General features: G+C 43.5%; 1 protein-coding gene across 2 annotated transcripts in view; it reads right to left on the bottom strand.

The window, feature by feature from the left end:
• Positions 1 to 5779: 5779 nt before the first annotated feature.
• Positions 5780 to 25334, bottom strand: part of CDK16 (cyclin dependent kinase 16) — a 57309-nt gene continuing 37754 nt past the window's right edge. For both annotated transcript variants that reach the window (XM_040324357.1, XM_040324358.1), the window contains 7 exons: positions 22269 to 22389; positions 18881 to 18978; positions 17942 to 18047; positions 17812 to 17854; positions 15881 to 15971; positions 11460 to 11531; positions 5780 to 6989 (listed from right to left, as the gene is read on the bottom strand). In XM_040324357.1, the coding sequence (XP_040180291.1) occupies positions 6949 to 6989; positions 11460 to 11531; positions 15881 to 15971; positions 17812 to 17854; positions 17942 to 18047; positions 18881 to 18978; positions 22269 to 22389 (572 nt within the window). In that variant the 3' untranslated portion in view covers positions 5780 to 6948. The remainder of the gene's footprint in view (positions 6990 to 11459; positions 11532 to 15880; positions 15972 to 17811; positions 17855 to 17941; positions 18048 to 18880; positions 18979 to 22268; positions 22390 to 25334) is intronic.

The following is a 25334-nucleotide window of genomic DNA, read 5'->3' as shown; positions in this document are numbered from 1 at the left end:
CCCTGTATTGAACTGACAGCACAACTTACTTTTACCTGGTTCAGACCTGCTCACCCATGACCGTCCTTTTTTTTTTTTTTTTTTTTTAACGTGCACTTCCAAATGCAAACACAATCTCCTGCGCTTGTGGGTTTAGTCTATGAATAAGTGGTACAGCCAATCTGTTGGACCCCATATGGAATGTCAATGGTCTTGCTGCCCGCCTCCGAACAATGGCTATCCTTAGAGCTGAAACATAGAAAGGAGGGTGCACCGACCTTGTGTATTACCAAAGATAAAATGTAACAGCAGTGATCATACTCACAAACGTACATGATAAAAGGGCTTTTCAATACACCAGCAATTGTAAACGTGTCTCTAGACACCTGCAACCTGGACTGGATGTGAGGACCAGATGGCATCGCAAATGGCTTACGTGTTTCAAAGGAGGACCCTCTTCCTCGGTGGAAAAGCTGTGGGTTTGGCTGTGAGGAAGAGGGTCCTCCTTTGAAACGCGTAAGCAGTTTGCAATGCCATCTGGTCCTTCCCCCACATCCGGTCCAGGTTGCAGTTGTCTAGAGATACAGTTACAAATTGCTGGTGTATTAACAAACCTTTTTATTACATTTGTTTGAGTATGATCACTGCTGTTATACATTTTATCTTTGGTAATGCACAAGTTTGGTGCGCCCTTCTTTATATGTTACTGTTTTTAATGCGCCATACTTAAATTGCGTTCAGAGGTGATCAGGGCCTTGCGCTAATGTTTTTGTCCCCTCCCCCTTCTGACAGCATTAGGATATATGTATGTACATGACAGGATCGTGTCCACTCACCATGTATGGTATTAAAGAAATAATGGCGCAGCTGTGACCCTATGGGGGGGATAAAAGTAGTCATGCAGGGTGATGGCAGCAGCTCCCCTGGATAGGTCCTGAGTTCACCGAATACACATATGAAAAGGGGGGGGGAAGCATCATCTAAGTCTACCAGTATTAATTGGAATAGATCAGGATGCTGTTGTCATCCCTATCCACCTCTGGATGCAGCCAATCTAAACCGAGCCAGCTGAGTTCTGCTAATACGGAACTCCTTTTTTTTTTTTTCCCTCTCCCGCTTATTTACCGACCTCTGCAACCACCAGCTCTCTGCATATCGCAGAGGGCCACATGCTGATCCCAACTCATGTGAGTGCATTTATACTGATCTATTCCATTCTATCTCGCCCATCCTCACTTTTCTTTTCCGCTCGCCATGTAGCAAAACATCCCCAACTGACATGCCTCATAGCCATGGTGCCCAACTAGCAGCCACCTGCAATCAGGTTTTTAGCTGTCAGTGAATTGATCAGCTTCTCTGCACAGTGAGTGCTGTAAACACAATGCTGGATGATGCATTAGTTGACGCGATGAGAGGGATGCTAGCGCTGTCTGTCATTGTGACATGAACTCTGGTGGGTGAGCTATGACTCGATCTGTGCCATGTTTGGAGAATCTGCAGGTCTAGCTACATGTGCTGTGAGAGTGTGTGGCTGCTATGACCTTCTCTCTCTTGCTGGCCAGAAGCCTACTTCTTCGGTTTGGGATGCTCTCTGCATTATGATTGCTCCCGACTAGACAGTGTTAATGTCAGTCATACATCATATCTTACAGTGGGGAAAGAGATGTTAACTAGTGCTGGAGGAGAGGATCTGCTCCTGATAGCTTGGCGCAAGATACCATAACATACTTTCAGTGTTCTTAGTGGTGTCCATAATGTGGCTGATCGGTGTATGTGTAAATAAGCACAATGTCCTTCCAAATTTTAACTGTTGCTGTGGTGCTATTTTCTGCCCTTATCTGAGGGCCTATTAACACAATAGGGTTGATTTACTAAAGGAAAATCCACTTTGCCCTACAAGTGCAGTTGTTGTAGATCTGAAATGAGGGGAAGATCTGCTGATTTTATCATCCAATCTAAAATGCGTTTTTTATTTATTTCCCTGCATGTCCCCCTCAGATCTACAGTGACAGCACTTGTAGTGACAAGTGGATTTGCCTTTAGTAAATAACCCCCCTTGTGTTGCTCAAATGCAACGTGATACCAAGCATTAGAGCATGTTGTGTAAAGGCTAGAAAAAGAAAGAAAAAAAAAAAAAAGGAGTATGCTATTCGTTTTGATTGGGCTGGCAGAGCAACTTTAGTCAGAAAATTAAAGCGGATCTCCACTCTAAAGTGGAGTCCCGCTGATCGGAACCCTCCCCCCCTCCGGTGTCACATTTGACACCTTTCAGGGGGGAGGGGGGTGCAGATACCTGTCTACAGACAGGTATCTGCACCCACTTCCGGCCCTACCATACGGGCAAAGGACGGGTTTTTTCTCCGCTTCCCGTCGCCCCCCCCCGTTGTATGCTGGGAACACTCGGCTCCCAGCACACAGCGGGAGCCAATCGGCGGGCGCAGCGCGACTCGCGCATGCGCCGTAGGGAACCGGGCAGTGAAGCCGGAGCGCTTCACTTCCTGGTTCCCTCACCGTGGATGGAGGGGGGAGCAGCAGGGTGACGAGCGATCGGCTCGTCATCTGCTGCGATCACCGCTGGACTCCAGGACAGGTAAGTGTCCTTATATTAAAAGTCAGCAGCTGCAGTATTTGTAGCTGCTTGCTTTTAATATAGTTTTTTAGTGGCACATCCGCTTTAAGTCCTGCTAGTTTGTTAGAGCAGAACTTTACCCATAACCACTTGATAAAAATAAATAATGATCTATAGCAAGAAACATACACTCCACATTAATAATTATAATGCCAAAATGTGTGTGCTGTAAACTGCCTCCAGCATTGCTCCTGTTTCTTCTTGTTGGGTTGTAAAGACAAAAATATTTTCCTCTTAAATTAAAGTCTGACAGTAGCTGATAAAGTAAAAAGTAATGTTTTGCATTATAACTAGTTGGATACCTGTTGAAATCGAGCTGTTTTATTCACCTCCGTCACTCCTGAATCATTATTCTCACTGACTTCCTGGTTTGCGGTGCGCATTCATTCTTGCTACATCACGGCCTAATGGGAACTACAGTTCCCTTTAGGCTTAGCCTCCATGCCTGTGAGGGATAAGAGAGCATCTTCACACAGGGCTGTAGTCATAGGGAGGGGGTGAGCACATTCTGCTTTCCACCATGCAAAACGGCTCAGATGCTGGTGGAAAGCAAGAAGAGGAGAGACAGGAAATGGCATTTTCAAACCTGGATTACTGTATATTGGAGGTCAAAAGCAAAAACGAGGTAAGTGATATTTAAATGCTCTAGCTTACAGCAGTCAATTGATCTAATTAAAAACAAACCTTTAGTGTTCCTTGAAGGCTGCCATGTGGTGAATCCCAGAGCCCCTGAACAGCAGTAAATCATGAAGCGGAACTAAACTCATTGATTTAATGGTTTATAAAAACAGTTACATTCCTGGAATGCCGGTATTGCGAACTATCATACCATCAAATGTCTGGTGTCATAACTGATCATATATGGTGCAACATAGCGGTTGCAGATCAGACAGAAGCAGCTTCTTGGCTGTAAAGGATAGGAGGGTTTAATTCCGCTTTAAGGTTGTCAGCAGATCGGCCTCTACAAACTAAGAAGTACTTAAAGCGGAGTACCACACAAAAGTGGAACTTCCCCTTAATCCACTCCTTGCCCCCTTACATGCCACATGTCCCAGGGGCCGCTTAGGCGATACGTCATATCGCCTTTTGGCAGTCCCTCCCTGTAGGCGATCGCCTGGGACACATGACAGGTCCCAGGCGATCGCCTGTCCAATCAGATAGCGCCGCTTGCGCATGGGCAGTGAGTGCCTGGCCGAGTGCCCACAGTAACAATGAGAGGGGGGGGGGGAGAGCGGAGCTCCGGCCGGTGCGTCGCTGGACCAGGTGTGTGCATGTTTATTAAAAGCCAGCAGCTACACTTTTTGTAGCTGCTGACTTTTAATAAACATTAAAAATGCCTGGAACTCCCCTTTAAAAACAGAACAAAGCCTGCTCTGCACATGCTCAGTTTCTCTATAAGGTAAGTATTTCATAATGTGCTAGTATGGGGATTGCGGGGGATTTTATTTTTTTTAATTTGCAAGTTCCACTTTAATGTTTTGCACAAACATTTTTCCTGGGTGCATCACAATGTAAAGTACTTATAGCAAATTTGTGACAATGCTAGTGTGCGGCTCTCCGGGCATGTTTCGGCTTCCATATTTATCGAGTTGATAACCACAACCTCATAGCATAACCACATACCTGGATCTGTATCGGACACTGTAATCCACCTAATTTTTTTGAGCAGTTTATTCCTGCAAGTTTGTAAATGTTATTACAAACCCCTATAAGTTTACACAGTGCACTGTAGAAATAAACTGGTTGGCTGACCAATAACAAGCCTGCAACAAGTAACGTCAGTACTCCTGGTTTGTGATAAAAATCTATTGAATCTGCAAGATTAAAACCACAGCCTGACAATGAGCATTTTCAAAAGGAGATCAGAAATGGCCTCCACAGTGTCTCGTGGAAATTTCTCTAATGCATGGAGCAGTGTTTCTGAACTCCAGTCCTCAAGGCACCCCAACAGGTCATGTTTTCAGGCTTACTATTATTTTGCACAGGGGATTTAATCAGTTTCACTGCCTTAGTAATTACCACAGCCATTTCATCTGGGGGAAATCCTAAAAACATGACCTGTTGGTGCACCTTGAGGACTGGAGTTGAGAAACACTGGCATGGAGCATCATAATTGGTTTACCAAGGGTGTCAAATTTAAATTTCATCGTGGGACCCATCAGCATTGATTGTCATCCAAAGGTCTGGTCGTATGTGTAAGATTAAATGTCCAGCGCATTCCCTCCCCTTACATTAGATGTCAAGAGCCACCCCACCATCAGAAGTTGAGTCCCCCACTCTCCCTTACATCACAGTGCACCCCCTTTCCCTATGTTGCTGCTGGGAAGAAGCTGAATGCATTGCTTAAAAGCAGAAAGTAGTGGTTTTGAGGAGGGCCGGAGCTCTCCTGCAGCTGCAGGAGAGGTGTGAGGGCCACATGAAATGGCCTGGAGGGCCAGATTCGGTCCTTGTGTTTGACACCTGTGGCTTACACTATTCAATACATGCTGGATCCTGGTTAGCCGTGTTGCTTTGCCAAGCTAAGGGTTTGGTTTTCTACAGCAGTCGTCGTCAACCCTATACTCAGGGCCCACTAACAGGCCAGGTTTTATGTATTACCTTGGGGAGATGCAGACTAGAATCCTGCAATCCCTGAGCAGCAAATGAGATCACCTGTGATGTATTTCAGTTATCTTGAAAACCTGGCCTGGGTTGATGACCACTGCTCTACAGGGACTCTATCCTTGCTCAAGTCCCCACAGCCTAGAGGACATAAAGCTTCCTCCAGCTGCTTTGACTAGCCCTAGGTTTGCCATGAATGAGTACATGACTGGTAGACCTGGTTCACACTGGGGCGACTCGTCAGGCGACACAGCCGCCTGACAAGTCGCGTCCCATTGTAGTCAATAGAACCGTTCTAATAGGAGCGACGCAAGTCACTCCGACTTAGAAAAAGGTTCTTGTACGACTTCGGGCGGCTCGGGGCGATTTGCATTGACTTCTATACAGAAGTCATTTTGCAAGTCACCTTAGAAGTCGTCGCCTGGCCGAGTCGCCCCCGAAGTCGTGCCGCCCCTGTGTGAACCGACTCGTAGGAACAGCAGAGTGGAAGCCCTGATGTATATGGATTTATAGATTACGATGTGCTGGGTATCATTCAGTATCACATAAATAAGAGTCAATAAAGCAATGCATGACTAAACGCCAATTTTATTTTTCACGGTTTTATTGGTTGTTCATACATCCGATATGTTGCAGGAAGAGAGGTGGAGCCTCTGCCTTGCTCCTCCCCTGGGTGTCAAACTAAAAGGTATTATTACAGGGAAGGTGAAAGAGGAATCTACGCACAACTAAAAAACAATAGTTTTTTTTTTTTTTTGTTCTTACATATCCTTCTTCATCTAGACTCCTGCAAAGCTTTGGTACCTGCATGTTACTGGAGACCATAGTAAACAAGACGTTCTTTTATAATACTGAGTATTTCTGCCTCAGGCACAGCCCTGCTTCTTTATTCCTGAGAAAAGTAAAGTGACTTAACCAGAGACCCATTTGCCGCCAGAGCGACCACCGTTGTGGCCTTCAGCTCACCCACGAGGACGAGAGATACGATTCACCCACAATATAACTTACTCAATAGTAAACAAGGGTTTACAAAAAATAATAACAAGAAGCCCTTTACCAATCAACTGGGTCGAGGCCTAGACCAGCCCTTAAAACTAGGATCGCAACAAAAGCTCCCTTTTGTATTCATGACCGTTCCTCATCAGCTCACAACAAAGTGTAGCATTCCTAAAATAATTCCAAAAGCCTCTCCCCTGCTCACAGTGGTGTTTACAGCTCCTGCAAGATGCCAGGTTTTCGTGTTTTTTTGGAAATCTGTCCTCCAGAGTAGATCATGAGTCTTCTACCTCATGTATTGAGTCGTTAGCCGACTTGACAGAGAAGATCTCTGTTAAGGTTCCAAAAGTTCTTGATATTAGGATTGTATGTAAATTTTTGGGGGTTGAAGAACTAAGCACATCCTAGAACTCCCAAGAACAAAAAGGAAACAACTGGGTAGACCATGGAGGCTGAGAGACAATGCAGGAGGGAAGAGGGTACGGGATGACACACGGCAGGGAGCGTGGCAAAAAAAATACCCGGAGGAACAGCAGCAGATCGGCACAGAGTGTCCGCACGGCAACGGGAAAGATTATATGGGTACTGCAGGTGCCACATGCTGGCACAGCCTAATATCCACGTTTTTTACTTGTCCTCCAAATGCGGGCACAAAATGCAGTCCTTCAGGCCTCTGCCTGGCCCAAGTCTGTTTCCAGCTGTAGGGTCAACACTCTTCTGGTCGAAGATGGGACGCCAAGCATTCACCCGAGAACAAGACTGAGTCTACGAGACTGTACATTAACTGCAAAAAAAGAAAAACAGGTTTACTGTATGGAGGCTAAACAATCGCATTCCTAAACATAACAGACATAAAGATAAAGACATAAGGCCTCATGCACACTGGACGTTTTTAGGCGCCTTTCACGCGAACGGCTGTTTTGCCGCAGTTAAAAAGCATGTAAAATGTTCTGTGAAATTCAAGGCTCCAGGCACTTCGATTAGCTGCATTTGTACATTGCGATTACGTGCGGTTACATGCGGCGGCGTTTAGCTGCGGTAGTCATTCCCATAGCAACTTTTTTTTTTATTATGATGTGCTTCCTGTTCTTTTTTTTTTTTCCCTCACACTGCTATCCGCAGTTGTCACAAAAGACTGCGATTACCTGCAGTTATGTGCATATAGCTGCGCTAAATCGCACCTGGACGCATTAAATTCTATTTTTTCTATTTGCACCAAACGTAACAAAATCGCAGCGAAGTGCTGTGTGTAAATGGGGCCATAGGAAAGCATTGTGTGCTTTTAGCTGCGGTAGAAAACTAGAAAATCTGCAGCTAAAAGCACCATTATATCCGTCCGTGTAAAAGGGGCCTAAACAGCTGCTGTTTTTGTCAGTAGATGTTTTTTTCTACAGTCATTAACCAGGCCACTTTTTGTGACAATTGCGCGGTCGTGCGACGTGGCTCCCAAACAAAATGGACGTCCTTTTTTTCCCCACAGAGAGTGATTTATTTTGGTATTTGATCAGCTCTGCCGTTTTTATTTTTTGCGCTATAAACAAAAATAGAGCGACAATTTTGAAAAAAAGGCAATATTTTGTACTTTTTGCTATAATAAATATCCCCCCCCCTTTTTTTTTAAATAAAGCACATTTTTTTTATCAGTTTAGGCCGATACGTATCCTTCTACACATTTTTGGCAAAAAAAAAAATCACAATAAGCGTTTATTGATTGCTCTGTGCAAAAGTTATGACTCAGTCTATAATTGGCAGAAATCCACCACACCATGTTATTGGCAAAAAAAATAAATAAAACTGATTTCAAATAAATATTTGTATGAAAGCTTAAAACAGTTTTTTTATATTATTTATTTTTACTCTGTATTCCAAAGGGTGTTTTTTTATTTTGAACATGTGACCAGCAGCATAGGACTAGAAGATCCTCCTACTTATGTTTCCCTGCAGACAGGCTGGGAAAGAGCTGGCCCATCCTGTAAATATATCCAGCTGTATATTGATTAATTTACATTGTCCCTTCTTGCTGTATGTATTCCTAAACAGCCTGTGTTTAGTATCACTTTAATAAAAGAAGCAATCAAATTTTTTTTACATTTTCTACTTGCTGTAAAATCTTTTTCTTGGCGTGTAATCGAGGGACACAGGAATTTAGATACTGTTGGGTTATACTGCTGCCTACGGGTGGAATTGGACACTGGCAAATAAAACTCTAGGTCAGCCTCAGGATGACACCTCCCCTACCCAGCATACCTAAATCTGTAGCAAGCAGTAACATAAGCATGAACACACACAGGGGTGAGAACTGCGCCCCGTAATAGGACTCTAATAAAAGTTTTTGTAGTGACTACAAAAATCCTGTTTTGCTTCTCATCCATTGAGGGACCCAGGAGATCAGATACTATCAGAGTGTCCAAAAGCAATACAACTGAGGGGTGAAGAGCAACAATTGCTAACCTGCCCAAGTGAGAACTGAGAACTGCCAGCAGCCCCCTGAAAGGCCAAAACTTGAATCTGAACTGGATGAGGCCTAAACTTTGACCAAAAGGGAAAAGCTGCCTCATCAGAGGGAGGACCTTGAAAATCAACCTGATGCTCAAGACTTAAAAAAACTGTCCACAGGTGACAGTTGCTGTATCAACACTGGAACCTGGAGAAACCTGACTGAGAAAGATCTTGCAGGTGTTAAAGCCCTTTGATGAGATGCTGACTACAAGGATCCACAAAGTTGACTCTTCACAGGAGGTCATGGGAGCGCCCATCCATATGTGCAGGTGTTTCTGAATGATACCGAGGATCCAGTACTGAATCATGGAAGTGAACAGTCAGATCTGGTCCCCACCGACCTAGTAGGTTAGGGAGCACCTCTTGAGGAGCAATGTTGAGGGGTACTATGTACTATAAAGATATTTTCATGTCCCAGGGACAGGAGAATATCCTGAGGGAAAGAGTAGGGCCCAGCTTTAGAGACTAAGTTGACACATGCACTGGAGAAAGATGTCCAGGAATGGAGGAAATCCAAGGACAAGGTGAAAAAGGTGCATTAAAGATAAGGAGTAGCACAAGTGGGTGCCAGAAGCAAGGGATTAGCCTATGAGCCTAATGGCCCGTACACACGATCCGAAAATCAGACGACAGATCCTCTGACTTGTTTCGCTTAATAGCCGGAAGTAGAAATTGAATAGGTTACTAAAGTCACGAAAAGTGATGTCATGTGTTGTAATGTATTTGTATTTTCAAACGACAACTTTACCGACTAAATGAAAATCGTACGATCTGGTATCGCACGAGAAATTTGTTTGTGCCTGTCAGATCGAATAATATCGGATGAATTGTTGTGATTGGCTCTCGAAAACTCTGTACCGATGATCTGATTATCGTACGATTGCGTAAAAAGCTGTATTTTTCGTTCGAGTTTCGGGCCGTGTGTACGGGCCATAAAAGCTGCGCTCTCTGCACCTGAATACAAGAGAGACAATCTATCCAAGAACTCGCCAGGGTTCACAATCAGTCCCTCACTTGCAATTAGCAATGTCGTCATTTCAGGTGCTTCAGTCCGAATGGCAACACTCAACAGAGTGAGTCTGCAAATGCTGGGCAAGCATTGAGGCAGTGCTACGGCTATAGACCTGGAACATACTCTTTGGCTAGCCTTTACCTGTACACACAGGTCCTAAAAGCATCACAATACACGCCCAGTACTTGAAGGTCACATTCCGGGCTAGCGTCACCTTCAGTCCAGTGGGAATTTGGGACGGCATTCCAAATTCAGGTTTAGGAATGGTCGATCCAGATAGCTGCTCAAGCAGCTATATTGTGAGGAACAGTGACTAAAGTCGATGAAAGAAGAATGCAAAAGGAAAAAAGAAAAGCAGAACTAAAAGCTAGCAAAAGGCTGCTTTGACTTTTTTAAGCAGAGCTGAAGAAAAAACGTACATCTCCTAAGACAACAAAAACAGAGGCATGTTGAGTAGAGGAGTTATCCCGGCCCACCATTTTCTGGATTGCCAGTGCCCAATCCTCCTAACACAATTGTTTCCCTTTAACTAGGTTAACTAAAACTCCTACAAAGTGCTGAATGCTGCCAATATGCAATCCTCAAGACTGGTACATTGCTTTGGGCATCAGGAATTGGGCATTAGCATTGCTTGGTGCAGGAGTGTAACAATTACCCCACCCAAACCCTTAGGGCCAATTCACACTGCAACGCAGAGCGGCAGAAGGGATTCACCACCCTGGCCACTCTGTGTTGCTGGCTGCGCTAAAGGGCAGCACTGCTCCCCCATTTTTTCCCCCCTTTTGTATGAGCTTTATTTGAAGTGTACAAAATGTTCATTTCATTCACTGCATTTTCCAGAGACTTTTTGTCTCTTCATCTTTTTTTCCCCCTTTCATAGATTCTGGATTGGAAATATATATTTTATCTACTACCTTCGAGTGGAAGATCTAGACAACTTCCGCAGACACAGCATTTTGGCTTGGTAGCAGTGTTATACTGCTTTGACTCAAGTAAGCTACGATTTTATCACATTTGCATTAATATATTAATACAATACCTGAACATTTAAATATATGCCAAAGAATGTTCTTATTTATATATACATAATTTTTTGTACAGCAGTTATTTGTCCCTTGAGCCCTTTCCTGCCCATCCGATTGCCTGATGTGATTTCAGAGCATCTTTGATTGGGTTCATCCCTGTCACCAGCACTGAGTGTTTTTATTTGTCATATTATTATATACTCTTATATTGCTGTAACAAAACTTTTGTTGTACTCTTTAGTCATCATATTGTCTTTTGTAGAGATGACCCATCACACCAATCCCCTAAAGAGAAGACAACAAAAGTTGGAATTTTATTTATGCACTAGTGACCTCTTCTGTATTTTTTCAATACATGGGTATTCGTATGTCATTGATGTGATAGTGATGTGTACGGGGTCCCCATACTAGAACCCCTTTGCTTGTTTTTAATGTTTGTACAATAAACTTTTGTATTTTATACATATCCATGTTTGTTTGGTACCTTCAAAAGCCTCACCCAATATACATTTTTTTGCTACATTTTGCTTGGGGATGTGGCACCTTTTCTCAGCATTGATTGCCTGTTTGACAAAGTGGGTTCAAGAGCACCAGTGCTTGGTGATGGGCCCAGTGCTGTTACATGGACTCCGTCACATGCCCCCCTAGTCGGTGTACATGTGCTGAGGGCGAGGATCATGCACAAATCAGATGCTTACTTGAAGTTGAATCATCTTACCTGGGTCTGGGACTGCCCTGTGCTTGTTCTCTGGCTCCAGACCAATCTCTTTCAGTGCAAAGATGGAAGTAGCTGTAAAAAAAAAAAAAAAAAAAACTGCTAGTTACTAACCATTATAAGAGATTTGCCGGAAAAAAAAAACAAACATTCTGCACAGGCAGAACAATATTTAGAGCAGGGGTCTCAAACTGGCAGCCCTCCAGCTGTTGTGAAACTACAAGTGGGAGTCATGCTTGTTACTGTCAGCCTTGCAATGCCTCATGGGACTTGTAGTTTCACAACAGCTGGAGGGCCGCCAGTTTGAGACCCCTGATTTAGAGCAGTGTTTCTCAACTCCAGTCCTCGGGGCGCACCAACAGGTCTTGTTTTCAGGCTTTCCATTATTATGCACAGGTGATTTTATCAGTTTCACTGCCTTAGTAATTACCACAGCAGTTTGATCTGAGGGAAATCCTGAAAACATGACCTGTTGGTGCGCCCCGAGGACTGGAGTTGAGAAACACTGATTTAGAGGATACACTGATCAAAATCAGAGAAGGCAAAGAGACAGAAATGGTGCTTCCTCTGTCAATACAAAGACTATAAGTGAACCTGTTCTTTTCCTGAAGTGGCAGGATCATTTTAAGAGAGAGATCATAAGAAGTTAGTACGGGAAAACAAAAAAACATACCCAACCTCAACTGCTTATACCTTAAAGGGTCACTAAAGGAAAACATTTTTTTTTGCTGAAATGACTGTTTACATGGTATAGAGACATAATAGTTAACTGATTCCTTTTAAAAATGATTAAAAATAGATAAAAACCAATCATATAATGTGCTTACAATTTAGTTTCGTTTTTGCTGTTGTGTCCTGGTTCTCTGATGTACAGAGCCAGAGAGCCAATAGAGAGCAGTGAAGGTTTTGCAAAACGAAACTGGATTGGTGCTGAGGGGTTTTAGACACACCTCCTTGATTAGTCACCACAGTGAGAAATCTCCCAGTACTGTGGTGATCAGGAAACAGACAACCAGGAAGTGTCCAGAACAGAGAGGAATTACAGCAACATCAAAGCAAAAATGAACAATGAGGACATGAAACCAGGACTGCAGTAAGGTAAAGGAAGCTATTTAGCGGAAAAAAAAAAAAAAAATTCCTTTAGTGACCCTTTAAGTAAAATGCTGAAGACCCGTGCTCAGGCTGGGTTGTTTAGCCCCAATACAGTCTATCTATAGCAAAAAAGCTGGCCACTCAGTATACACTTATTGATCGTTATTAGCTACATATAAAAAATGGCACAGCATACAGAATGCTAATGCAATACATCGAGGGGCAGGCAACAAAACCAAAATTTCTGCAACAGGCCCACAGGAAGAACAAGAAGGGTCAACAGACTTTGTAGCCTAAGCAGACATGTTTCACTGGGGTGTTCTGCTGACCAAGCTTAAGAGTAAAAGTGCAAAACTTTTTTTTCTCCTCAGAATTGCAGTGGATTAGAACACATTAGGTGTTTATTGCTGTCAGAAATCCTCAGAAAAGTAATCTTCCAAAAGGGGACAGAGATGGCAAAAAAAAAAACGTCAGGAGTTATAACCTTCCTGTCCCCTGTGAAAAAAAAAAATTCTTCTTTAAAGGGGTTGTAAAGGTACAATTTTTTCCCTAAATAGCTTCCTTTACCTTAGTGCAGTCCTCCTTCACTTACCTCATCCTTCCATTTTGCTTTTAAATGTCCTTATTTCTTCTGAGAAATCCTCACTTCCTGTTCTTCTGTCTGTAACTCCACACAGTAATGCAAAACTTTCTCCCTGGTGTGGAGAAAGCCTCTTGAGGGGGCGAGCAGGAGTGTCAGGACGCCCACTAACACACAGCTCCTTTCTCTATCTGCAAAGTAGAGAGTGTCCTGACTCTCCTGCTCGCCCCCTCCCCCTTTAAGAGGCTTTCTCCACACCAGGGAGTAAGCCTTGCATTACTGTGTGGAGTTACAGACAGAAGAACAGGAAGTGAGGATTTCTCAGAAGAAATAAGGGACATTTAAAAGCAAAATGGAAGGATGAGGTAAGTGAAGGAGGACTGCACTAAGGTAAAGGAAGCTATTTAGGGAAAAAAATGTTTTACCTTTACAACCCCTTCAAGCTATAATATTCTGTGCATATGCACAGAAAGTAGGTATATTCTGGCGATCTGAGGGATTATGTTCTCCATGGTATCTGCAAAGAAAATCAGTGCTGAAGGCACCTTGCAACAAGATTAGGATCATCTATAATCAGTAGTCTCCAAACTATAGCCAAGGGGCCGGATGTGGGCCTTTGCTTTTACTTCCACTGAGAGGAAACACTATTCCTTCCACTGACACCAACAATGGGTCACTGTTTCTCCTACTGACACCAATGATGGGGCACTCTTTACTCCCAGTGCCCCCAGGACATTTTCTGCTCCCGTTGCCCACAGTCCGCCCCCTAAAGTCTAAAGGACAAAAAAACTGACCCTTGGTTAGGAAAGTTTGGAGACCCCGGAAAAGTTGATTATTTTCTGCAGTCGAGTTTGCCATGGCCTGGGCAAGTGACAAGCTAGCAATGGCAGGTTGCAGTACATGATTTGCCAAAGCAAAGGAAGACCTCAAAAAGGGTCTCCAAACACTTATCAACTGAATCCATAAAAAGGAGGGAACGCCATCAATGGAAACAGTAAATTATTTACTACAGGGAGAACAGTCCATGTCTTTTTAAACTCTCCGTCCAATAGGGTAAAAGATATGAAAAATATCAGGAGGAGTGAAAAACATCTCAAAGTTGGACCAATCATTATATAAGGCCCAATCAGCTTGATCAACACTTTTTTTGAATTTGGAAATTCCGACAACCGATCGTCCGATGGAGCGTACAAATGGTCGGATTTTCCGACAAAACACCGCCATCACACATTTGTTGTCGGAAAATCCGATTGTGTATGAGGCTTAAGAATCAATTCTTGTGTCTTCTTCTGTACAATGAATATACTTTATTTAAAATTATATTTGGATAGTGTAAGGAAAAGCAGTCCGGTTTATATTGCCACACGGAAAGCCTCTCTGCAGTGCCCAGGCACAGAGCAATCCAAAGCTCCCATTTCCACGCAGCTTCCAGCTACACGGTTGGATATTTAACCACTTAAAGACCTTAGGTGTTTTTCAGATTTGGTGTTTGCAAGAATAAAACAGTTTTTTCTGCTAGAAAATTACTTAAAACCCCCAAACATTATATATATTTTTTTCTAACACCCTAGAGAATAAAATAGTGGTCATTGCAATACTTTTTGTCACACCGTATTTGCGCAGCGGTCTTACAAGCGCACTTTTTTTGGAAAAAAAATCACTTTTTTGAATTAAAAAATAAGACAACAATAAATTTGGCCCAATTTTTTTATATATTGTGAAAGATAATGTTACGCCGAGTAAAATGATACCCAACATGTGACGCTTAAAAATTGCGCCCGCTCGTGGCATGGCGTCAAACTTTTACCCTTAAAAATCTCGATAGGCGACGTTTAAAAAATTCTATAGGTTGCATTTTTTGAGCTACAGAGTAGGCCTAGGGCTAGAATTATTGCTCTCGCTCTAACGATCGCGGCGATACCTCACTTGTGTGATTTGAACACCGTTTTCATATGCGGGCGCTATTTGCATATGCGTTCGCTTCTGCGTGTGAGCTCGTCGGGACGGGGCGCTTTAAAAAAAAAATTTTTTTTTTTGTTTTCTTATTTATTTTTATTTATTTTATTACTTTTTACACTGAAAAAAAAAAAATTGATCACTTTTATTCCTATTATAAGGAATGTAAACATCCCTTGTAATAGAAAAAAGCATGACAGGTCCTCTTAAATATGAGATCTGGGGTCAAAAAGACCTCAGATCTCATAATTAGACTAAAATGCAAAAAAAATAAACAATAAATTGAAAATGTCATTTTTTCAAATGACAAAAAAAATGTTTCTTTAAGAGGCTGGGCGGGACTGACGTTTTGACGTCACTTCCGCCCAGCAGAGCTATGGGGACGGGCGAAGGAGATTTTTCCTTCAGTCCCGTCCCCAGTCAGCTGCCGAACGGTCCCGATCGCCACCGCCGCTACCGACGGCTACAGTAAGCGGCGGAGGGCGCGGGAGAGGGGGGGGGGCCCCGCTCCCGCCACCGATAACGGCGATCTCGCGGCGAATCTGCCGCGGAGACCACCATTATCGTGTACAGGACCGCTCATGCTAAAGATAGATACCTCGGTTGTGGCAGCAGCTGTTGCCGTTACGAGATATCCATCTTTAAAATGCCGACGTAAATGTACATGAGCAGGTCTGGAAGTGGTTAAACAAAAAATGCCCAAACTGTTTCCCACACTGCAGATTACTATTATTAAAAAATAATAATTTGACAAGTATGATCAGGATGGAAGAGGAATTCTATAGAAGGTCCTTACTGTCTGGCAATTTGTGAATCCGCTCGCCCAGTTCCTGGAAGTATGAACGTTTCATGGCTTCATCCGCAGAGATCCTCCTTCTTCCCTCCAACTGGAATACAGAAATAATAAAGCCATAACTCACATAGTGATAAACATGTCTGCATTCTACTTCCTTTAGCTAAAGAGCATCTGTCACGTTACCCCTTAGGGCCGGTTCACAACATAAAAGGCGCGTCTTTGCAGATTCCTGTATTTTTATGCGCAAAAAGTACAGCAGGCCCAATTTTTTAACTTGCGCTGCACCAAACTTCAGGTACTGCAGTACCATGCGTTTTGCTGGCCCGCGAGCGCACCTGCGTTTGCTACATTGTGTCAACAGTGGGCAGTGCATTTCTGTGCGGCGTGGAAAACACTTGTGAAAACGTGGGTTTCCTGCACCACAAGTGTTGCGAGTCGGCCCTAAAAGACTCAAATATTTACCTCCTCTTGCCCGAGAAAGAGTCAAGTTGAATTATTACACACTTCTCCTCCACAGTGTACGGTATTTTGTCAGTTTACATATGTGGGCGGGACTTACGTGTGCGTTCGCTTCTGAGCGTGAGCTACTGGGGACAGGGGCTTTTTAATTTTTTTTTTGATTATTTTACTTAATTGTTTTTATTTATTCACTTTTTAAAAAAAAAAAAAATTTTTGATCACTTTTATTCCTATTACAAGGAATGTAAACATCCCTTGTTATAGCAATGGTGTGTGACAGGTCCTCTTTATGGAGAGGCTGGTAAGCACGAGATCGTGAAAAAAAAAAATTCACTGATCTCATGCTTTCAGCCGCGATTGCGGCTTTGTTTACTTCCGGGTACCCGGAATAACGTAACGTCGCGTCTGGGCCTCCGACAGTCATAGAGATGACCGAGACCATCTGGTCACCAGAAATCTCTATGCTCTTCATCCGGCGGCGGCCGATTCGTTCTGCGGGCCTCCGATGGCACGGGAGAACCCAGAGAAGCACCGGATGGCGGCGGATGTCCCCTCCCACCGCCTATAAGAACGATGAATCGGTGGAACTGCCGCTATGATCATTCTTATGGTGCGCAGAATCGCCGCCTGAAAAGGATATCTGAATGATGCCTGTAGCTGTAGGCATCATTCAGATATCCCCCATTAAAGTCCAGGACGTCCGGGGGGGTGTTTACCATGGTCACAGACCAACCAGGTTCTCTCAACATGGTTACAGGCCGTCCCCTGGTGTGACGTCACTTCCTGTGCCACGATCCATGGTGGTTCCTGAGACTTCCTGCTTTGGCTGATGAGTGGCCCCACAGCTTTCTCCCCCATGTGGCTGCTTCTCCGGGATGACTGATCCCTGTAACATCTTTTAATCTGCTGACAAGTGCATTGCATCTTATTTATGCAAGTTTCCATTTGGCTGTTTTATTAAAGCCTACTATTAATACTGCACTTAGTTGGCGCCCCCCTTGCGTCCTTTTGCTGAATTTCAGAGCTGGATTCCCGTCTCTCTGGTGGAGCTGCCTACTATATGTGCTTCTTTGGCCCTGCATACAGACTTTGGATGGATTATCCTATGGACATATTGGACTTTAATGTAATAACATGGACTTTTCTGGGGAGATTACGTTTTTTACACCCCTATATTGCGACCTATCAACTTTATATATTCCGCCAGCTTTGTGGGCATGTTCTCCATCACAACAGTAAGAACACATGTTGTCGGTCTGTCCTCAAGACAACTGTGTTAACCATTCAGCTGCCAGCCTCTGCTATTTTTAGGGAAGTTTTGGACTACAGGGATGATGATTTTAAGATTGCAGGCTGTTGGGCTAGGTATGAGCAGCAGGATAGCAGTTGATAGTTATATGAATTACAGTGGTGTACTCATTATGCAAATGATCATTACCACTCACAGTCAGCCCCTTCTCTTTTTTACTGACCTGTAAGAGCTTAGAGAGAAGATTTGCCCCATCTGAATCCAGCCTACGGAGATAAAGGAAAGTACATTTAGATGGCAGTAAAGCATCACATGAAATAATGAGAACATTTTGGATCTTTTGCAGCCCATACCTGGGTGCGTGCTTCTGGATAGGATCTGGAAAATATTTGGGATAACTGTAGGATTTAAATTCTTCATTAGATAGGATACCAGTCCACGTTTCTTCAGTGGGTGTCCCTGAAAAGAATAGAGGCTTGGTAAATGAAGGCAACTATCCAAATACAGTAAAACCTTGGTTTGAGAGTGTTTTGAAAGGAGCAACATTTTTAAACAAATTTTGACTTGATATACAAGCGATGTTTTGATATAAGAGTAGCATCATGTCACAACTGAGTATAAAAGAAAAGAGAGGCACCTCTAAGTGTAGCAATATGTTTACATTTAATGAAGGTACAACATTTAGCAACCTATTGCTACACCAAAGCCTCGTACACACGATCGGACTTCCAATCGGACAAATCTGTGGATTTTTGTCCAAAGGGCGTTGTCCGTGAACTTGTTCAGCATACAGATGGCAGAACATTTTCAGCCAACATACAGCAAACTACGTGGTTTTTCAGCTCTTTAGCGCCACCCTTTGGGCAACTTCTGCTAATGTTGTCTGATGGTTAGCATTGCTTCCGAGCATGCGTGTTTGTACTTTGGATTTGTGTGCACACGATTGGATAATCCAACGGAACACATTTGTTGTCGGACAATTTGAGAGCATGCCCCAATTTGACTAGGCACCAATATTCTGTAGCCTCTTAGCTGTATACAGTATCTGCTGTGTGAGCATTGCTAGTCTCAGATTTATAGTGAGATCGGGTAATGTCATTACTGCTACTGCTGCTCACTGTTGCCCTGATGGCTTGATGGGTAGGAAGCTGTATCTGAGGGTCTGCAAGGGAAGCAATGCCCTGCTTCTCCTTCATTCCTCCTCTGTATTTGTGTTCCTCCACCTATCCTCATAAACAGGGAGAGGTCAGAAGAGTGCTTCTGAATGACGGTAGGTTAGTGCATTTATTTACCGAGTATCCTGAATATAAAGTGCAACTGTTCTTCCACAGTAGATCCTGGGAAAAGAGGTCGCCCGGTGACCATCTCATAAAAGATGCATCCAACGCCCCTGAAAAAAAAATAAAGAATATTATGTTTAATATCTGACAAAAAGTAATAGATCGGTCATAAAAAATTAATTAAAATTCTGGGCCAGATTCTCGTAGATACGCCGCCGGCGTAGTGTAAGTCATTTACACTACGCCACAGCTTACTGGAGCAAGTGCCTTATTCGCAAAGCACTTGCTCCGTAATTTGCGGCGGCGTGGTGTAAATGGCCCGGCGTATCCCCGCGTAATTCAAAGGGGGCGGCTTGTATTTAAATTAAGTGCGCCCCCGTGCCAATCGAACTGTGCATGCTTAAAATAGCCCAGTGCGCATGCTCCAGTTCTCGACAGAAAACGTCAATGACGCCGACGTGTGTGTCATTGACGAAAATTCGTATTCAAGAACGACTTAGGAAAACAACGTACCCGACGGGAAATATGGCCCTCTGTAACTTGCCAAAGGCAAACATTTTGGACAGAGCTGTGTGTTTTACTCAGAAGTGTCTTTAAAATCAGCACAGTTCCTGTTCCTTTGTGGCTATGCTGTTTTTTTCTCTAATGTATTTATAAAAGGAGCCATGGTCATCACACAAACATGTCTGCCTTTCTTTATCTCTGTTACATAGTGGATTTATAGGATTAGTAGTTTATATGATTGATAAGTTTGTCTGCTTTCCTAAAGGATAAGTTCAATTAAAAAAAAAAATGCATATTTGTTTTGCAGGATAAAAAAAAATGATTTTTTTTGGAGCCTGTAAAGTTTCTGCAGACCTGTCATTTTATCTGTGCGTCTGTAAATTCTGCACGGGCAGGCACATACACTGACAGGAAGAATCAATGAACTACCACAGCATCGTTGTCGTTCATTGAGAACTACAAGCCGACATCTGCAAAGGATGTCAGGAGTTGTAGTTCATTTACAAACAGAACTCTGTGTGAGAATGATTCAGCTGCGCTGATTTAAAAAAACTGACAGCTAGTATGGGGAACTTCTCCCTGTACTGCTGTCACAGGGGGGGGAAATCAGGCAGCGGCTGCAGCATTGGGAGCATGTGAGGCCCTGTACACACGACCAAGTTTCTCGGCAGAATTCAGCCAGAAACTCGATCGGAGCTGAATTCTGCCGAGAAACCCGGCTGTGTGTACACTTTCGGCCGAGGAAGCCGACGAGTTCCTCGTCGAGCCAAATAGAGAACATGTTCTCTACTTCCTCGTTGTTCAATGAGGAAAGTTGGCTCGCCGAGATCCTCGGCGGCTTCACACAGAACTCGACGAGCAAAACTATGAGTTTTGCCCATCGAGTTCCTCGGACGTGTGTACGGGGCCTGACACGTCCTTAAAATGGGTGGAACATGTTCCCAAAGGCGAACATGTTCTTAAACATGTGCTTAAAAAGCACACAAGAAGTGACAAGGACACTGCATTTCGAGCAGAATTAACATGCATTTTCTGTACTTTCTGAAAATGTTCTTATCCTGAAAAACAAAAACTACTGCAGTCACCATCTAAGGACTGGTAAGTTGCAATATGTTACATTTTTGTTTTTAAAGTGATTGTAAAGCCTTTTACCTTGCACACACGATCGGAATTTCCGATGGAAAAAGTCAGACGGGATTTTTTCAAATCGGTTATTCTGACCGTGTGTGTGCCCCATCTGACCTTTTTCATCGGAAATTCCAACGGAGTTAGAAAGAAAACACGTTCTCGGAAATTCCGTTCGTCTGTATGGAACTCCGACAGGGAAAAAAACATGCATGCTCGGAAACAATTCGATGCATGCTTGAAAGCATTGAACTTAAATGTTTCTAGGCTCGTCCTAGTGTTGTACGTCACCGCATTTTTGACGGTCGGTATTTGGTGTGTCCGTTTGTATGCAAGACAGCTTGAACGAAATTCCATGGGAAAAACTCGTCAGAGTTTATTCCGACGGAAACTCCAATCATGTGTACAGGGCATTAGGCTTTACAGAGCATTTTTTTGTACAAAGTTTAGACAAGTTTTTTGCCAGTGAGCTCCAATCAGAAATGAGAAGAGGTTTTTTTCCTGCCACTAAACGTTAATCTCAAAACATGCCTGTAAACGTCCTAATGTGCAAGGACACATAGGATAACATTGAGTTGCTTCTACAGGCAGGACACAAAACTCCTGTAGCAGCAACGTGTGCATGGAGCCTCAAGGTTTTTTTTACCTTAAAAACCTTCTGTGCTGCACTTGTCCCCCCTCACCCCTCTTATACTTACCTAAGACCGATCCCAATCCAACAATGTGCATGAGAGCAGCAGCACTCCTGGCTCTGTCCCTCCTCACTGCACAGATTGATAGCAGCGGGAGCCATTGACTCCCGTGGATGTTGATCAAATTCTGTGTCAATGGACGCAGAGAAGGCGGCATGAGAGCAAGCCTGAACAATACCCCAATAGGAAGCAGCTTCCTTTGGGGGCACACGTTGAGAAAGAGCCAGAAGTGCCAGTGGGGGACCCGAGAAGAGGAGGATTGGGGCTGCTCTGTCCAAAACCATTGCACAGAGTAAGCAAGTATAATACGCTTGTTATTTTAAAAGGTAAAAAAGGAACCTTTAATGTTACCTCAAAGAGTATTTTCCCTCTGAGAACAAAAAGTTAAAAGTCAGCATCTATAAAATACTGTAGCTGCTGGCTTTTAATAAAAGGATACTTACCTGTCGATCGATCCAGTGCGGTCCTCGGCTGGGCCAGTTCTATACTGATCTTCAGGTCCCCAGGGCTAGCATCTTTAGTGTAGGAAGCCCGCTGTGACTTCACAGCTGACTTCCCATTCCACATGTGCATAGGCGTGTGCACAGGGTGTGCCGTCTGTGCCTGGGCACACCCTAATCCCACTGTTCGCATTATCGCTGTGTGTCGGTGGGGAGATGGCAAAGAACTCCCACTGAGCGGCTCTGCAGGCAGGGAGATAATGTTCCGGCAGGGCAAAGTGACACAAGGAAGATTGTGTGTATATAAACTGTATTTACACACACATGCATGTGCGTTTGAGCTTTTGTGTGCACACCCTAATGCAATAGGCTGCGCACATCATATGTGAGCTGCGCTTTGTGATTGGACCTGTAGCCGTCTGACATGTGACGTGTCCCAAGAGCCTGCAGGCAGAGAGAGGGGGCCTAGGCGATCCAAGTGGTAGGAGCGATCCAAGTGGAAGTTTTAGAGGAGGAGGAGGCAGAAAAGTGGAACTTCCCCTTTTGGTTGAAATTTCGCTTTAAAATCACTAAAGTTCAGTATAAAAGCCAGATAACCACAACTTAACATCTGGGTGTCCACTTCTGCATTTTACTTACCACATATCAATCTGCGTAGAGTATTCTGTTGATCCCAGGAGAATATCTGGGGGCCGATACCAGAGAGTCACCACCTCATTGGAGTAGGTCTTGGTGGGGATAGATTTTGCCCGTGCCAAGCCTAGAAAGAAAAAAAGTGAAGTGTGACATCTTCCTTCCTTTTCCTTCACCATTATCAACTCACAAGACAATATCACTAGAAGCTAAGCAGTAAAAAAAAAACATTAAACCATCAGAAAAAAACTTTTTTCTCTTGAGCCAGCATCCTTCTGTTGGGACTACACCAATGCAAAGGTAAAATATGAGCTCATTGCAACTCACAGCCTCATTCTAGAGACCTACTCACATGTAGGGTGGGTAGGGCTGCCTATCTATGTTCTGCATCATCCTCTCAAATCTGAGTGATGGCCGAGACATGAATGGGTATGTACCAAATGTAAGCAAAAAGAGTTCCCATATAAAGTGCGTATAGTGAACAGGGGCATTACAGCAATACAGCATTACACCATTACAGCAATATCCGGGGACAAAACAAAGACCATGAGCAGGGAGGGTGGCTCCTTGTATGCTTATCAAGTTTGAACTTTAAGGTTTGACTGAGGAACATTTAACTTTCAAATGCCCATTATCTTTTACTTTTATCCATGCACAGTATAAAGATTGTCTTCTTTCTGGTTTACTATGTGTACTGCTTTTAACATGCAATATCTGTTGCATGCTGGGAGAAGCAAAAAAGCTGTATGCTCTTGAACTGTACAAATATTGGGTGGGAGATCACTTTGTATACAGTTGGCACAATCCCCAGCTATAATCATGAATCAAAAAGAAAGCACTCACATGCCCCTACAAAGAAGAGACTGCGGGAAATAGGGATTTTCATGTGCCCAAATACAAAACAAAGAATTAGAAAAAAATAAACATAAAAGCCTATTTTTATTTTGCAGATTAAAAAGCACAACAACATATAAAAACATTAGATACCAGCTACAAATACAGCATAAAAGTTTATACAATTAGAGGTGAACATGAAAAACTAAGTGCAGGTGGATCGATGTGTTTCGCACAAGAAGAGCTTCCTCAGGATCCTCTTAGTTTTTCAATCTTTATGATATTGTAGCCAAAAAGGACTAATAATTATATATATATATATATATATATATATATATATATATATATATATATATATATATATATATACACACATACACACACACACACACACACACACACATATATATATATATATATATATATATATATACACATATACACACACACACACACACATACACTATATATTTTTAAAAGTATTCAGAGACCTACACGCACATGAACTTTAATGGCATTCCAGTCTTAATTCGTAGGGTTCAATATTGGCCACCCTTGCAGCTATAACAGCTTCAACTCTTCTGGGAAGGCTGTCCACAAAGTCTAGGAGTGTATCTATGGGAATGTTTGACCATTCTTCCAGAAGGGCATTTGTAAGTTCCTCCACCCCAAATTCACTCATCCATGTCTTTATGGACCTTGCTTTTGTGCACTGGTCAAAATCATTTGGTGAAGGGGGGATTATGGTGTGGGGTTGTTTTTCAGGGGTTGGGCTTGGCCTCTTAGTTCCAGCAAAGGAAATCTCAAAGCGTCGGCATACCATAACATTTTGGACAGTTTCATGCTCCCAACTTTGTGCGAACAGTTTGGAGATGGCCCCTTCCTGTTGCAACAGGACTATGCACCAGTGCACAAACAATATCTATAAAGACATGAATGAGTGAGTTTAAGGTGGAGGAACTTGACTGGCCTGCAGAGAGTCCTGACTTCAACCCGATAGAACACCTTTGGGATGAATTCAAGCGGAAACTGCGAGCCAGGCCTTCTCGTCCACATCAGTGCCTGACCTCACAAATGGCTCTTCTGGAAGAATGGTCAAACATTCCCATAGACACACTCCTAAACATTGTGGACAGCCTTCCCAGAAGAGTTTAAGCTGTTATAGCTGCAAAGGGTGGACCAACTCAATATTGAACCCTATGGACTAAGACTGGGATACCATTAAAAATCATGGCAAGTGCCCCAATACTTTTGACAATATAAAGTATATCAAGTCCTTTTTGGCTACGATATCTTAAAGACTGAAAAACTAAGTGGAACCTAAGGAAGCTCTTCTTGGGTGAAATGCATCGCTTCACCTGCTCTTCATTTTCATGTTCACTTATATACTACAGTATGCAGCTGCACATACACCAAGTATATTTTGTCTGTTTTTTAACCACTTGCCGCCCGCCCTATTGAAAAATTACGGCGGCAAAGTGGTTTCAACATCCTGAGTGGACGTCATATGACATCCTCAGAATATTGAGCCGCTGCGCGGGGTGTCAGTCTGACACCCCGCAACCCCGATCTAGGTAAAGAGTCTCCCTCGGAGACCCTTTACCACGTCATCAGCCGTGTCCAATCACAATGTAAACAAGAGCAGCCGTGATCGGCTTTTCCTCACTCGCGTCTGTCAGATGCGAGTAGAGGAGAGCCGATCGGCTGCTCCTCTGACAGGGGGGGTTTGTGCTGATCAATTATCAGCGCAGCCCCCCCCCCCCCCCAAGGATGCCCACACTAGACCACCAGGGATGCCACCTAACCACCAGGTATGCCACCAGACCACCAAGGATGCCCACCACCAGGTATGCCACCCTAGACCACCAGGGATGCCATCAGTGCCCACAATAGATGCCAATCAGTGCCCACAATGGATGCCAATCAGTGCCCACAATGGATGCCAATCAGTGCCCACAATGGGCATCACTGATTGGCATCCATCAGTACAAAATATGACAGTACATCCGTGCCACCCATCTGTGCCGCCCATCTGTGCCGCCCATCCGTGCCGCCTCATCTGTGCCCATACGTGCCGCCCCATCTGTGCCCAACCGTGAAGGATAAAACTTACTTATTTACAACGTTTTGTAACGGAAACCAAAAAAAAAGCATTTGTTTTTCTAAATTTTCAGGCTTTTTTATTTATTTTTTTTAGCAGAAAAATAAATCCCAGAGGTGATCAAATACCACCAAAAG

The sequence above is a fragment of the Rana temporaria genome, chromosome 9 (assembly GCF_905171775.1).
Source record: "Rana temporaria chromosome 9, aRanTem1.1, whole genome shotgun sequence".
Taxonomy (NCBI): Eukaryota; Metazoa; Chordata; class Amphibia; order Anura; family Ranidae; genus Rana; species Rana temporaria.
Note: the sequence above shows the minus strand (reverse complement) of the source record. Positions and strands in the feature narration are given on the sequence as shown.